Below are 16,828 nucleotides of genomic sequence, written 5' to 3'. Positions count from 1 at the left end.
ACGTCTTCTTGTACCGGTCGGATGACTCTCGAGAACCATTTTAGTCGGGTTGCTATCCGACATCCTGATGACGTGACCCGCCCACCGTAGCCTCCCGATTTTTACGGTATGGACGATGGTTGGTTCTCTCAGCAGCTGATGCAGCTCGTGGTTCATTCGCCTTCTCCAAGTCCCGTCTTCCATCTGCACTCCGCCGTAGATGGTACGCAACACCTTCCGTTCGAAAACTCCAAGGGCGCGTTGGTCCTCTGCACGTAGGGTCCATGTTTGGTGCCCATAGAGGACGACCGGTCTAATCAACGTTTTGTAGATGGTTAACTTCGTGTTACGGCGAACTTTATTCGATCGTAGAGTTCTGCGGAGTCCAAAGTAGGCACGATTTCCTGCCACAATGCGCCTCTGAATTTCTCTGCTGGTGTCGTTGTCGTCGGTCACCAGTGAGCCCAAGTACACGAATTCTTCAAGCAGCGACATGTGTGAAATTATAATTATCAGAAGCAATTTCCAGACGTGAAACACAAACCCACCAACAGGGTTGTGATTCTGAAAAACACATTTTTGTTTCTGTATGAATTTTGTCAAAGTTCTGTCAGAAGCTGCTTAGAAGGCTATCCAGCGTGCTTATGTGAACTTTCAAGTTCCAAAATTACTTAAAAATGAAGTTGCTTAGAAGGCTAATGAGCAACCTCGAAAGAACTTTATTTTGATACCTAAAATCAATTTCAAAGATATTTTTTGAAATCACCTTTTGACAGCTGGGCAACTGCTTGACAGCTCCGCCCAGTACAAAATGCGACGAGGGGTGTTTCAACAAATCGCTCCCATACAAACTTCAATTTGATTTTTAAATAGGTTCCCGGCCACCAAAATTCATGAAAATTTGGATTTCGGCCCAGTTTTGCATGCAGATTCAGAATATGGAATTATCTCAACACCGCTAAAGAAGCCAATTCATCCATACATTGTTTTTCGATAGCATGCTTCTGAACTGAGAGGACAAATCGGTGAAGTACTAATTTTGTAGTAATGAGCTGAATTTTAGTATGGTGAGAAGGTCAATGGGGCACGTTCGGTGTAGTACTAGATTTGTAGTAATGAGCTGAATTTTAGTATGGTGAGAAGGTCAATTCTTCGTTTCTGCAATGAAATGGTGCAAAAAGCGTGGGTATTATGATTCCTTGTCTAATTTGATGCTGTTTGAGCAAAACTTGGGATAACTATATTGTTTATATTGCAAGAAATGGAGAAAACAACAACACTGTTGCCCAAAGTTTTGCTCAAATAGCATCAAATTAGGCAAGGAATCATAATACCCACGCTTTTGGCACCATTTCATTGCAGAAACGGAGAAATGACCTTCTCACCATACTAAAATTCAGCTCATTACTACAAATCTAGTACTTCACCGATCTGTCCTATTCCCCGTAAGGTACACCGGGGCAAGTTGAAACGAGTGGGGCAAGATGAAACAGCGGGTTAACATGATGTTTACTAATGATGATAAATAGTTTGATCTTCATAACACATAGTTTTTGATTCAAACAATCTTTTAGCGATGGTTAAATTTCCAAATAGAACAGATCGGTGTAGTACTAGATTTGTAGTAATGAGCTGAATTTTAGTATGGTGAGAAGGTCAATTCTCCGTTTCTGCAATGAAATGGTGCAAAAGGCGTGGGTATTATGATTCCTTGCCTAATTTGATGCTGTTTGAGCAAAACTTTGGGCAACAGTGCTGTTGTTTTCTCCATTTCTTGCAACATAAACAACATAGTTATCCGAAGTTTTGCTCAAACAGCATCAAATTAGGCAAGGAATCATAATACCCACGCTTTTTGCACCATTTCTTTGCAGAAACGGAGAATTGGGTTTTTAAGTTTTGAAAAATGTATTGATTTTTCGATTCTATTAGAAAGAGCACCTTTTCTGAGCCACTATGATTTTTTTCAGATTTTTAAAACTTTATTTTGGTACCTAAAATCAATTTCAAAGAGATTTTTCGAAATCACCTTTTGACAGCTGGGCAACTGCTTGACAGCTCTGCCCAGTATAAAATACGACGAGGGGTGATTCGACAAATCGCTCCCATACAAACTTCAAATTTATTTTTAAATAGGTTCCCGGGCTCCAAAAATCATGAAAATTTGGATTTCGGCTCAGTTTGGCATGCAGATTCAGAATATGGAGTTATCTCCACACCTCTAAAGAAGCCAATTGACCTTCTCACCATACAAAAATTCAGCTCATTACTACAAATCTAGTACTACACCGAACGTGCTCCATTGTATTGAAATCCTCGTTGAAATCTATTTCAAAACTTCGTGTTTCATCTTGCCCCACCCGTTTCAACTTGCCCCGGTGTACCTTATTTTGACCTTATTCGCAATGAAATGGTGCAAAAAGCGAAGATATTATGATTCCTTGCCTAATAGGACGCAATCAGTGAAGTACTAGATTGAAAGTAGTGAGCTGGATTTTTGTATGGTGAGATGATCAATTCTCCATTTCTGCAACAAAATGGTGCAAACAGCGTGGGTTAAATGATTTCTTGTCTACAGTCCCGATTCGTTCGTTGGTGGCTCGATGGATGGGCTGTCTCGATGGTTGAATGTTCACTGGTTGGGGCAAAACCCAACTAAAAAGCACTGTCAATGTCAAAATAGATGTCAAATCGAGTTTGACGTCTGACCGCCGTTGCATCGGAGCTCCTGTATACAGAACGTTTGTGAAAGTATGCGAGTGTTTCGTGACGTATTTCTCGTCACACGCGTGTGTCTATAGGGCATTTTGATCAGATGTCAGTTGCCCCAACGAACGAATACGATTCGCTAATCGGGGCGCAATCGTGACCCAACCAGCGAATCCAGGCTGTAATTTGATGCTGTTTGAGCAAAATTTTAGGTAACTGTGTTGTTGTATTATTTATTTCTTGCAACTTGAACAACACAGTTACTCAAACTTTTGTTCGAACATCATCAAATTAGGCAAGAAAACCCACGCTGTTTGCACCAGTTTATTACAGAAATGAAGAATGGGGCACGTTCGGTGTAGTACTAGAATTGTAGTAATGAGCTGAATTTTAGTATGGTGAGAAGGTCAATTCTCCGTTTCTGCAATGAAATGGTGCAAAAAGCGTGGGTATTATGATTCCTTGCCTAATTTGATGCTGTTTGAGCAAAACTTTGGATAACTATGTGTTGGGAGGACCACCCTACGATCCAACATTGCACCATCTTATTCACAGTGGACTCATCATCTGACACACTCTGTCAGAGTGACTGACGTCTACCAACACAGCGAGCGAGAGGGAGCAACAGATCATCCATACAGTAACAGTAACAATAGCGATCAGAACAGAATGTATTTTACCACCGCAGTGAAAACCACGCCGCGTTTTAATGTGTTATATTAATCAGTATTTTAAATAAAGTTTTAATATGTTTGTTGTGTAAATCATCGGCCCCATTTATCACAACAAAGTGGCGACGAGTATTTTCGGTGCCGGTTTCGCGAAATTCAGTTTTTTTCGTCGCGTAAAAATCAGTTTTTCGGTCGACGAAAGTCTTCGCGTGTGAAGTGGAAAAAGTTACAAAATGCCGGATCCAACTGTGCAGCAGCAGAGTGCGGGAGCATTTTCGCAACAGCCCAATTCCAATCAGATGCTGATGCAAATTCTCCAGCAACAGCAGCAGTTGATGGCGCAACTCACTCAGCAGGTTTCAGCCACCCAGCTGGCCGTTCAGAAGATGTCGGGAGATGAAACCATTTTGGATTCATTGTCCAGCAACATCACCGAGTTCGTCTATGATCCCGAACATGGCAGTACTTTTGACTCTTGGTTCGCACGATATGCGGACTTGTTCGACAAAGACGCAGAAAAACTGGACGATGCAGCGAAAGTCCGGTTACTGATGAGGAAATTGAATCCAGCAGCGCACGAACGGTTTACCAGTTTTATTTTGCCTCGACTATCAAAGGAGTTAACATTCAGTGAAACAGTCGCGAAATTGAAAACAATTTTCGGATCGCCAGTGTCAGTGTTTCATCGTCGTTATTTGTGCCTCCAAACGACAAAAGACGATTCCGATGATTTTGTGACGTATTCGTGCAAAGTTAACAAAGCGTGTGTGGATTTCAAGCTGCGCGACCTCTCCGAGGAACAGTTTAAATGTCTCATTTTTGTGTGTGGTTTAAAATCGACGCGAGATTCGGACATTCGCATGCGGTTAATTACCAAATTAAATGAGACGACGGACATCTCTCTGGAGAAAGTTGTGGAAGATTGTAAAAGTTTACAGAACCTGAAACAGGACAACAGTCTTGTGGAAAAACAGCAATCAATCAGTGCTGTTAATGCAGTGCATCAGGATCGACCTGCCAAACCTAAACACAAGCAAGGCGGTGGGGGAAAAGTGAATAACAATCAACCAAAAACTCCGTGTTGGTCGTGTGGGGGAATGCATTTTTCTGCAGAATGCCCATTCAGTGAACATCAGTGTCGGGAGTGCAAGCGAAAAGGACATAAAGAAGGATATTGTGCCTGTTTTTCGTCCGGCAGTGCTAGTGGCAGCAGTAAGAAGAAAAAGAAGAAGTACGGTGCAAAGAGCAGTAAGGATGTGAAGATTGTGTCAGTGAACAACATCACCCAACGGAGGAAGTTTTCGGAAATCGAAATCAACAAGGTTCCAGTTCGGTTGCAGATCGATTCAGCGTCGGATATCACAATCATTTCTGACAAATATTGGCGACAAATCGGACAACCTCAAGGAACCGCACCCTCCTGCAACGCAAAATCTGCTTCTGGGGGATCACTCGATCTGGCCCGGGAATTTTGGTGCGATGTGAACATCAGCGGCAAAACAAAGCGGTGTTTGTGTCGTGTTGCTTCACCCAAACTGGATCTCAACATTCTAGGCTCTGACTGGATTGAGGTTTTCGGATTGTGGGACGTGCCTATCAGTTCGTTCTGCAATAAAATCAACAGTCAACAGTCTCGTACGGAACAGTCTCTGCAAGCCCAGTTCCCGAAAGTGTTTTCAAGTGAGATGGGACTCTGCACCAAAACAAAAGTGCGATTGACACTCAAAGGAGAACCAAAGCCAGTCTACCGTCCCAAACGTCCAGTTGCATACAGTCAGCAAGGTGCGGTAGAAGAAGAAATTCAACGTTTGCAGAATTTGGGAATCCTCCAACCAGTCGATCACTCCGATTGGGCAGCACCGATCGTCGTTGTGCGGAAACCAAACGGTAAAGTCCGCATTTGTGCTGATTTTTCAACAGGCCTCAACGATGCTCTGGAATCAAATCAGTGCCCGCTTCCATTGCCAGAAGACATCTACACGAAGATGGCCGGATGCAAGGTCTTCAGTCATATCGACCTATCCGACGCGTACCTCCAAGTGGAAGTGGACCCTCGAGATCAAGCTCTGTTGACAGTCAATACCGGGGGGAGCGACACTAGTTTTGCCAAGCCGAAAACCCCCAAAAAAAGCCGAAGAAAGTCGAAAAAACCCGGTAAAACCCGCAAAACTTTTGCGGGTTTTAGCGACTTTTTTGGGCTTTTTTCAGCTTTTTTTAGGTTTTTTAGCTTGGCAAAACTAGTGTCGCTCCCCCTGGTCAATACCCATAAGGGACTTTTCCGCTACACTCGACTCACACCTGGCATCAAATCAGCTCCGGGTGCATTCCAGCAGATCATGGATTCAGTGTTGAGTGGCATCGAGGAAACCTGTGGTTATTTGGATGACGTGTTGATTGGTGGTCGTACACAAAAGGAGCATGACCGCAATCTAAAACAAGTGCTTCAACGTCTGGAAGAATTCGGTTTTACAGTACGGATTGAGAAGTGCAGTTTCAACATGGAAGAAGTGGAATACTTGGGACAGATTATGGATGGAGATGGCATCAGACCCGATCCGGACAAGACATCAGCTATCGCCACCATGCCACCGCCCAAGGATGTTTCATCACTCCGTTCATACCTAGGAGCCGTAAACTATTACGCAAAATACGTTCCGGAAATGCGTAAACTGCGGTTCCCGATGGATCAACTGTTGAAATCTGGTGCGAAGTGGAATTGGTCAGAAGAATGTCAGCGTTCATTCAACCGTTTCCGTGAAATCCTGCAGTCACCGTTGGCGCTCATGCACTACAACCCAAAGTTGGACATCATAGTGTCGGCGGATGCGTCAAACTACGGAATCGGAGCGCGCATTGCCCACAAGCTACCAGACGGATCAGTGAAACCGATCGCACATGCGTCGAGAAGCCTCACACCAGCTGAGTCCAACTACAGTCAAATTGAAAAAGAGGGACTCGCGCTGATCTTCGCAGTTACACGGTTTCATCGCATGATTTTTGGACGACATTTCGTTTTGGAAACGGACCACAAGCCTTTGCTAGCGATATTTGGTTCAAAGAAAGGCATTCCGGTGTACACAGCCAACAGACTTCAGCGATGGGCATTAACTCTATTGCTGTACGACTTCAGTATCAAATATGTAAGTACAGAAAGTTTTGGTTATGCAGATATCCTATCCCGTCTGATCAACACCCACGTCCGTCCAAACGAGGAGTACGTTATCGCATCGATTGAACTGGAAGATACCATGGAAGACATCGTCAAGCAGTCAGTGGCAGCTCTCCCAGTCACGTTCAAGATGATTCAAGCTGGAACACAATCGGATACAGTACTGAAGCAGGTAAGGCAGTTCGTTCAGACAACCTGGCCGTCCAATCAGTCAAAAATCAGCGATCCACAACTACTACAGTTTTATCAGCGTCGAGACAGTTTATCAATTGTTTCTGATTGCATCACCTACGGCGAACGTTTGGTCATTCCAACAAAATTTCGTGAACGAACACTTCAACTTCTACACAAAGGGCACCCTGGAGTAGAAAGAATGCGGTCCATAGCACGTAACTATGTCTATTGGCCTGGGATCGACGAGCAAATCAGTCAGCGTGTTCGATCATGTGAAGAATGTTCGAGGGCAGCCAAGACAAACAGTAAAACTAACCTGGAATCTTGGCCTGTACCAGAAAAGCCTTGGCAGCGAATACATGCAGACTATGCTGGACCAGTCGACGGTAATTACTATTTGATTGTCGTTGATGCATTCAGTAAGTGGCCAGAAGTCATCTCTACCAAGCGCATTACTACATCTGCTACAGTTACCATGTTTCGTGAGATCTTCTCCAGAAATGGAATGCCAGAAACATTGGTTACTGACAATGGTACACAGTTCAGCAGTGAAGAATTCGAAGCTTTTTGCAGTAACAACGGTATCCTTCATCTGAAGACGCCACCGTATCATCCGCAGTCGAACGGTCTTGCAGAAAGATTTGTCGACACATTCAAGCGAGGACTTCGGAAAATCACGGCGGGGGGAGAGACACTCCGCGAAGCAATTGACACTTTTCTTCTGTGCTACCGCTCCACTCCATGTCGTAGCGCACCTGAAGGAAAGTCGCCAGCAGAACTGTTACTGGGCAGAAAACTCCGAATGTCAATGGATCTACTGAAACCACCAACTTCGTTCTATAAGCAAGTCGAGTCCAAGCAAGAAGATCAGTTCAACCGTAAACATGGAACGAAAGCAAGAAACTACGAAGCCAAAGATTTGGTTTGGACGAAAGTACATCGAAACAACGCCTGGTCATGGGAACCCGGTCAAGTCATAGAACGCATTGGTCGAGTTATCTACAACGTTTGGCTACCAGACAAGCGGAATCTTGTCAGATCACACTGCAATCAACTGAGAAAACGGTACGAGTCAGAACAGCCAACCTCAACAGTACAACAGCAGTCTATGCAAATTCCGCTCAGTATACTTTTGGATTCATGCGGTTTAAGTCAGCATACTGCACCTGAACGAGCAGAACCAGAATCAGCCGAACCGTCACAGTCACTGTTACATGAACTACAATCAAGGGAGGTTCATCGCCGAGCACCAGTCAAGCCACCAAGAGCTACTATTCAGCAGCAACCGAGCCAGCTTCGCCAGTCTTCGAGAACCAGAAGACAACCCGTGAGGTATGAGCCGTATCATCTCTTCTAAGAGGGGGAGGTGTTGGGAGGACCACCCTACGATCCAACATTGCACCATCTTATTCACAGTGGACTCATCATCTGACACACTCTGTCAGAGTGACTGACGTCTACCAACACAGCGAGCGAGAGGGAGCAACAGATCATCCATACAGTAACAGTAACAATAGCGATCAGAACAGAATGTATTTTACCACCGCAGTGAAAACCACGCCGCGTTTTAATGTGTTATATTAATCAGTATTTTAAATAAAGTTTTAATATGTTTGTTGTGTAAATCATCGGCCCCATTTATCACAACACTATGTTGTTTATGTTGCAAGAAATGGAGAAAACAACAACACTGTTTTCCAAAGTTTTGCTCAAACAGCATCAAATTAGGCAAGGAATCATAATACCGACGCGTTTTGCACCATTTCACTGCAGAAACGGAGAATTGACCTTCTCACCATACTAAAATTCAGCTCATTACTACAAATCTAGTACTTCACCGATCTGTCCTATTGATCATCTCACCATACAAAAATCCAGCTCACTACTTTCAATCTAGTACTTCACTGATTGCTTCCTATTTGATGCTGTTTGAGCAAAACTTTGGGCAACAGTGTTGTTGTTTTCTCCATTTCTTGCAACATAAACAACATAGTTATTGACTGGTTTGCTGAATATGATACACCGCGCGGCCTTTATAATGTTCCAAACGCGCATTTGCACGAAATAGGAAGCAATCAGTGAAGTACTAGATTGAAAGTAGTGAGCTGGATTTTTGTATGGTGAGATGATCAGTTCTCCGTTTCTGTAATGAAATGGTACAAACAGCGTGGGTTATATGATTTCTTGACTAATTTGATGCTATTTGAGCAAAAGTTTGGGTAACTGTGTTGTTGTATTATTTATTTCTTGCAATTTCAACAATACAGTTACCCAAAGTTTTGCTCAAACAGCATACAATTAGGCAAAAAACCATATAACCCACGCTGTTTGCACCATTTCATTGCAGAAATGGAGAACTGATCATCTCACCATACAAAAATCCAGCTCACTACTTTCAATCTAGTACTTCACTGATTGCGTCCTATTCCACGCGGCAAATCCTCTTGGAAAGGAACAACCGCACTTGAGGAAACGCCGCAATGTTATCTCCCATAAGAATAGGAGGCAATCAGTGAAGTACTAGATTGAAAGTAGTGAGCTGGATTTTTGTATGGTGAGATGATCGATTCTCCATTTCTGCAAAGAAATGGTGCAAACAGCGTGGGTTATATGATTTCTTGCCTAATTTGATGCTGTTTGAGCAAAAGTTTGAGTAACTGTGTTGTTGAAGTTGCAAGAAATAAATAATACAACAACACAGTTACCCAAACTTTTGCTCAACCAGCATCAAATTAGTCAAGAAACCATATAACCCACGCTGTTTGCACCTTTTCATTGCAGAAATGGAGAATCGATCATCTCACCATACAAAAATCCAGCTCACTACTTTCAATCTAGTACTTCACTGATTGCCTCCTATTGAGTAAAAGGGGAGCAAAAAACGCGGCTGTTCCTTTCCTCAGGGATTTGCCGCGTGTACTCTTGGGCAAATGCGCTAATATCCAAAGTTTTGCTTAAACAGCATCAAATTAGGCAAGGAATCATAATACCCACGCTTTTTGCACCATTTCATTGCAGAAACGGAGAATTGACCTTCTCACCATACTAAAATTCAGCTCATTACTACAAATCTAGTACTACACCGAACGTGCCTCATTCTCCGTTTCTGCAATGAAATGGTGGAAAAAGCGTGGGTATTATGATTCCTTGCCTAATTTGATGCTGTTTGTACAAATCTTTGGGTAACAGTGTTGTTGTTTTCTCCTTTTCTTGCAACATAAACAACATAGTTATCCAAAGTTTTGCTTAAACAGCATCATATTAGGTAAGGAATCATAATACCATTTCATTGCAGAAAAAGAGAACTGACCTTCTCACCATACTAAAATTCAGCTTATTACTACAAATCTAGTACTACACCGAAAGTGCCCCATTGATAATAAGAGGGTAAGTTTAATTTCGTCGTCAAATTCTAAATTCGTAAAAAACTCTAATAGGACAGATCGGCGAAGTACTAGATTTGTAGTAATGAGCTGAATTTTAGTATGGTGAGAAGGTCAATTCTCAGTTTGTGCAATGAAATGATGCAAAAAGTGTGGGTATTATGATTCCTTGCTTAATTTGATGCTGTTTGAGCAAAACTTTGGTCAACAGTGTTGTTGTTTTCTCCATTTCTTGCAACATAAACAACATAATTATCCAAAGTTTTGCTCAAACAGCATCAAATTAGGCAAGGAATCATAATACCCACGCATTTTGCACCAATTCAGTGCAGAAACGGAGAATTGACCTTCTCACCATACTAAAATTCAGCTCATTACTACAAATCTAGTACTACACCGAACGTGCCCCATTCTAAATTCGTGAAAAATTTATGGAAAAATTTGGAAGTGCCACTCCCTCATGGAACAAATAGTTTTCCGTGCAACCACTGTTTCAAAAAAAACTTTGACTCGAAAACGTTGGCACTCTTGAAACTTGACACTTGACGTGAGAAAAATCGAAAGAAAAAGCCAAAAAACTTCTCACCATCCTCAAATCAGCCGTCCAAACGTCATTCGTCCGTCACACACAACCGAAACGCGAGAATCCCCTTCATCGCAGCGCGACTGTCGTGTGAGTTTTTTGCTTCTGCGGAGACGGGACAGGTTGGAGAAAAATCATCCAAAAAATCCTTCTTTTCCAGATCTAGAGCGTAACACCGAAACCTCCGAATTCGACATCTAGACCAGAAACAATGGCATCCGCTGTTTCGAAGACTCCGATGCTCCGTGCCGCTGCGGTAGGTACTCTCAGTCGGGAGTGATTTTCCATCTTGTGCAAAAGAAATGTTACGTAAATAGCAAGAGGGCCTTATTTCTGCGGGAGATGGAACGAAAAGCTCGCGAAAAGTGATTCCAGTTCGGTGGAATGATGCCTACTAATGGAAGTTTGTTTTTGTGGTTTATTTGTAGGCTCGTGGATTCGCTGCCCAGGCACAGGCTGCCGCTGCCTGCCGTGGCTCAGCCGATGTCCAGTGCACCAACCTGCCGAACAAGATGACGGTCGCTTCGGCCGAATCCGGTGCTGCCGTCGCTCGGGTCTCCATTGTTTATCGGTATGTTGTTTGGGGTTTACGGTGGGTTAGGGAAGTGTTGTTTAAAATCAGGAAGGAGAATTTATCATGGCATTCATGGGACGTTTTGATATTATGGGCCGTAGAAATTCCGGAAGAAAATTTTTAGCATTTGCCGCATTCACTCTTTCAGTGCCGGATCCCGCAACGAAACTGCCGATAACTTGGGCGCCTCGCATGTCCTGCGTGCGGCTGCTGGTCTTTCCACCAAGACCGCCACCACTTTCGGTATCACTCGTAACTTGCAACAGGTTGGATCTTCGTTGACGGCCACTTCGGACCGTGAGACCATTACCTACACGGTCGCCGTTACCAAGGATGAGCTGGAAACTGGGCTGAAGTTCTTGGAGGCCGCTGCCACCGGTCAGGTCTTCAAGCCGTGGGAATTGGCCGATTTGACCACACGGGTCAAGGCCGATATCGCTCGGGTTCCGACGGAAGTGGAAGCCGTTGAGTCGCTGCATAAGGCCGCCTTCCATAGCGGACTTGGAAACTCGGTCTTCTGCCCGGGATACAATGCTGGCAAGCACTCGTCGGAAACCATGCAGCATTATGTGGCCGCCAACTGCACCGCGGCTCGTGCCGCTGTTGCTGGCGTTGGCGTTGACCACCAGCTCCTGGTTGGATTCGCCCAGAGCCTAAATTTGGGATCCGGTAGCAGCTCAGAGAGCAAGGTCGATAGCTTCAACAGCAGCGAAATTCGTCACGAACGTGGAGGAAACCGAGCTGCCGTGGCCGTTGCCACGCATGCTCCCGGCTGGAACAGCTTGAACGAATGTCTTGCCGGCTATGTTCTCCAGTATGCTGCCGGAACTGGTCCAGTAACTAAGCGTGGTGCCAACAATGGTGCCCTCACCAAGCAGATTGGAGAAGGTGTGGCCTCCAGCGCTCTGTACTCCAGCTACAGCGATAACGGTCTCTTCGGATTCGTCGTGGCCGGAAGTGCCAAGGAAGTCGGCAAAGCCGTCGAAGCCGGAGTCAAGGGCCTCCGATCGCTGAACGTGTCGGACGCTGATGTCGCCCGTGGAAAGGCCGGAGTCTACTCGTGGATCGCCGAGTACCTGGAAAGCCACGGCACCTTGGCTTTCGATCTCGGTGAGCAGGCTGCCCTGCTGGGAAAGATCTACAAGAAGGCCGAAATCCTTGCTGCCATCGAATCGGTTTCGACCAGCGACGTGCAGGCGGTAAGTTGAACTTCGAAAAAAAAAAACCCACTCATATCGCTAAATCTGAGAATGTTTGTTTTTCTTCTGAAATTTACAGGCTGCTCGGAAGTTGGCTTCCGGAAAGCTGGCCGTTGGCGCCGTCGGAAACTTGAGCAGCGTGCCGTATCTTTGCAGCCTGAACTAAGGAGGGCGCATGAGGAGAAATGTGCAGAATCGGTATGTAGCTTGTATCATTATTATTCGTATAAATAAAAAAAAGGAAACCAAAATGAAAGCGAAATGAACAGATAGTTGGGTATTTGTGTCTAGAGAAATCTCCTGTCTCGTAGCATTTAACAATTTAATCATTAAGGGAATTCACAACACCGTAAATCGCTGATTAATTATTAGTCTGATTAAACGTCGCGATCACCAAGGCAATGTTGGATTATTTCATTCGAAATTTCATATTTCAATAATAAGATATTCATAACTTACCTACGCAGTTATTTAATCTTTTTAGTGGATCCCCTAATTATTTATAATACTCTAATAAACAACTTATCATTGAAGGAATTTCAATACTCGTTATGATATTGATTATGTATTGCAGCAACTTGACAATTCTAGTATCAATAATAAAGTGTCAAAATTTGCTGATTTCAGGTATTAAATTTCAAAAATACGTTATGTTTTATTTGGGACATTTGTGCCATTGTTATTATAAAAGCCTATTGCATCATCTTCCTGAGGAATAAGTAAGAAAATTGAATTTGGATAAGGATAGGAAAAGATACCCTGGAAAACGGCACAAACGCAATAAGGAAAAAAAGATTGGGGTAGGATCAGCGTATCACAACGGGTTCAAAAACGTTATCGTCTCAAATTCGCGAGCTATAATATCCCTGGGCTTGGATTATATCTTCCAGGAAGCTTTGAATTCAGGCATGTGGCCGATGTGCTTTGCAGTAATGATTGGGATAACTGAATGTATAATCAATGGCAAACAATTCTAGATTGAGTTTAAATAAGGGCGAAAGTAACACGAGAGAGTTCTCTTCATCGACTCTCTCTTCTTCAAATTAAAGTGACAAGATGCTAGTATTGTTGAACTTTTTGGTCATAAATCGCTAGGTTGCGATTTGTCCGTACACTGTTTGCGAAGGAGATTGCGCGGGATTTTTTCACGCTGCCTGTGTTGGACTCAGCGACGAAGATTTGAGCGCCCTTTCGCTGAATATAATTTGGATGTGCGATACATGCATGGAAAGTTTCCGGTGAGCAAGAGACAACCTTACGTCTGTACCTGCAAGAAGTGCAACGAGCGCAAAACCGTTGGAAGATGAAATAATGGAGCTGAAAACAACTGTAGCGGGTATTGTAGAAACGCTCTCGAAGCTTGCCCCAACGACATCGTCGAGCGATGCGGCTCTTTTCCTTTCGACGCCCATCTCATTGTACAAGCTATTCACAGGAACAGATGCGTGTGTTTCTAATGCGGAAAGTGATGAGAGACACCTCACAGACGACCACGACGATGATGACTTCACGTTATTCATCACAAATATAAATGAGTGCGCTACTGAACGGAATATTCGTGTGATGGTTTCTCGCGCGGTTTGCCTCCCGAACCCGAACGCATCGAGGTAGCCAAACTAACATCCAAATGGAAGCATCGCATGAAATCAGACTTTATATCGTTTAAAGTTGCTTTTAATAAACAATGGAAAACTCGTGCAATAAATCCAAGTATATGGCCCAAAAATGTAAAATTTAGAGAATTCATTGCAAAACAGAATGAAACATGGAGCCCAGTTTAACTTTTTTAAATGCTAGTTTTTGTTTTTTTTGTTTGCGTTGCGCATAGCGTGTTGGTTGTGAAGACATGGAAATGATTGTTGATTTCAAGGATGCTGTTCACATTTTTTGTACGAATTGAGTTCATGTGTTAATACTGTTAATGCATTCTAGTTTGTTACGTTCGTTTATGTTTGCTGAAATTTGATTTTTGAAAAAGTTAAACGAACTATTGTAATTGCTTGAAATGTTATGGGTATGTGTTTGATGATATTGTTAGGGAACGTCCATAAATTACGTCACGCTTTTAGGGGGAGGGGGGGTTTAGTAAAGTGTGGCAACCCATACAAAAATTTCTGAGGTTTCATACAAAAAGTGTGACATAGGGGGAGGGGGGGGGGGTGGGTTGAAAATGGGCAATTTTTGCGTGACGTAATTTATGGACGCTCCCTTATTAGTATTAGAATATTCAATAAGACAAGAATAGTCCGTTGAAAAACAAATAAACCAATAAACACACTCTCTTAAGCAATGTTATGTCGTTTTCGTTTTTGCGGTGGTGCTACACCGGTGTAGCACTTTTGCACCGAAAATGTTCGTTTTTGATTTTCGTGCTACACCGGTGTAGCACTTTTTCTGCACCGCGCACGATAGTGTAGCACTCAAAAAATCGGGAGTGTAGCTGGTGCACACCGTGTCCACCAATCAGCGTTGGCAAAGTTGTCAATATTTTGGTGTTTATACACGCACACCAATGCAACTGCACCGAAAATGTTCGTTTATTCAGCGAAAAGTGTAGCACGAAGCGGTGTAGCACCGCCGCAAAAACGAAAACGACATTAAAAAGCAATCACGAAAAACCATCACCTAGCCGTAACACTCTGCGAGACTCGAGGGGACTCGAGAGTGTCGCTGATACTCGAACTACGCAAATCACTCGATCCATCGTCACCTTGATTAATCGTATCAGTTTATCCTGGAATCCGTATTCATACATAATCTACCATAGCTGATTTCGATCGATTGTATCATACGCCTATTTGAAATCGATGAACAAGTGATGTGTGGACACGTTGTATTCGTGGTATTTCTGCAACACTTGGTCCGTTGTAGTGTGTTCACCCATGAATCTAGCCTATATTGCCTCTGCGAACTCTCTATCGTCTATCGGTGATAGACGGCGGTATTAAATTTGAGAGAGTATCTTGTAGGCAGCGCTCAGTAATGTGATCGCACGATAGTTCTCGCAATCTAACTTGTCGCCCTTATTGTAGATGGAGCACACGAAGCCTTCCATCCATTCCTCTGGTAATACTTCCTACAGAGAACATGATACTTAAATTGAATCCTGGTAAAACTCAAGCGATATTTTTCATCAAAAGGCGTTTCAAGATAAATAGGTAAATGCAGGTGATGCCACATTCCATGGAGGGATTGAACAAAATACCTGGATGTATTGCATGATGAAAAAATACTACATATAGTCTATTTTACGAGCCGATTTTATGAATGAATTTTGACAGGCCGTGAAAATCAATATCATCATCAACATTGTTGTCACTTCGTAAAATGGCTCATTAGACATACTTGGGGTCTCCAGTTAGCCTAGTGGTTGAGGCTATGGCTCGCCAATCCGGAGACGGCGGGTCCGATTCCCGTTCCGGTCGGGAAAATTTTCTCGACTGCCTGGGCATAGTGTATCATTGTACTTGCCTCACAATATACAAATTCATGTAATGACAGGCAGACGCGCCAACTTGGTCAAATTATTGGGGGGGCAAAGCCAGGTTTTTTTGATTTTTTGTATGGGAAAATCGAAAAATCGTCAATTATTGAGGGGGCAAAACCATGCTTGCCCCCCCCCCCCTCCCCCTAAGTTGGCGCCAATGATGACAGGCAAAGAAGGCCCTTCAATAGGACAGATAGGTGGAGTACTAGATTTGTAGTAATGAGCTGAATTTTAGTATGGTGAGAAGGTCAATGGGGCACGTTCGGTGTAGTACTAGATTTGTAGTAATGAGCTGAATTTTAGTATGGTGAGAAGGTCAATTCTCCGTTTCTGCAATGAAATGGTGAAAAAAGCGTGGGTATTATGATTCCTTACCTAATTTGATGCTGTTTGAGCAAAACTTTGGATAACTATGTTGTTTATGTTGCAAGAATTGGAGAAAATAACAACACTGTTGCCCAAAGTTTTGCTCAAACAGCATTAAATTAGGCAAGGAATCATAATACCCACGCTTTTTGCACCATTTCATTGCAGAAACGGATAATTGACCTTCTCACCATACTAAAATTCAGCTCATTACTACAAATCTAGTACTTCACCGATCTGTCCTATAGGAGGCAATCAGTGAAGTACTAGATTGAAAGTAGTGAGCTGGATTTTTGTATGGTGAGATGATCGATTCTCCATTTCTGCAATGAAATGGTGCAAACAGCGTGGGTTATATGATTTGTTGTTTAATTTGATCCTGGTTGAGCAAAAGTTTGGATAACTGTGTTGTTGTATTATATATTTCTTGCAATTCATCAACACAGTTATCCAAACTTTTGCTCAAACAGCATCAAATTAGGCAAGAAATCATATAACCCACGCTGTTTGCACCATTTCATTGCAGAAATGGAG

At 43.2% G+C, this 16,828-nt stretch overlaps 2 protein-coding genes across 3 annotated transcripts; both read left to right on the top strand.

Annotated features, from left to right (window-relative positions):
- The first annotated feature begins 3,592 nt into the window (after nucleotides 1-3,592).
- LOC134286913 (uncharacterized protein K02A2.6-like) lies at nucleotides 3,593-8,033 on the top strand. Its single transcript, XM_062848610.1, has 3 exons — nucleotides 3,593-5,459; nucleotides 5,673-6,700; nucleotides 7,881-8,033. Exons 1-3 carry the CDS (start codon nucleotides 3,593-3,595, stop codon nucleotides 8,031-8,033), a joined length of 3,048 nt encoding a protein of 1,015 aa, XP_062704594.1.
- Nucleotides 8,034-10,685: 2,652 nt separating this feature from the next.
- LOC109409973 (cytochrome b-c1 complex subunit 2, mitochondrial) lies at nucleotides 10,686-12,707 on the top strand. 2 transcript variants are annotated; one of them, XM_062853804.1, is made up of 5 exons: nucleotides 10,686-10,758; nucleotides 10,829-10,924; nucleotides 11,097-11,239; nucleotides 11,391-12,441; nucleotides 12,521-12,707. In XM_062853804.1, exons 2-5 carry the CDS (start codon nucleotides 10,880-10,882, stop codon nucleotides 12,605-12,607), a joined length of 1,326 nt encoding a protein of 441 aa, XP_062709788.1. In that variant the 5' UTR covers nucleotides 10,686-10,758; nucleotides 10,829-10,879; the 3' UTR covers nucleotides 12,608-12,707. The 2 variants fall into 2 exon arrangements, with proteins under 2 accessions (XP_062709788.1, XP_062709787.1); XM_062853803.1 differs by having other exon boundaries at nucleotides 10,741-10,924.
- Nucleotides 12,708-16,828: the final 4,121 nt, after the last annotated feature.

This window comes from Aedes albopictus, chromosome 2 (assembly GCF_035046485.1).
Source record: "Aedes albopictus strain Foshan chromosome 2, AalbF5, whole genome shotgun sequence".
NCBI classification, from domain to species: domain Eukaryota; kingdom Metazoa; phylum Arthropoda; class Insecta; order Diptera; family Culicidae; genus Aedes; species Aedes albopictus.
The sequence above is the reverse complement of the archived record's forward strand: the minus strand, read 5'-3'. Positions and strand labels throughout refer to the sequence as shown.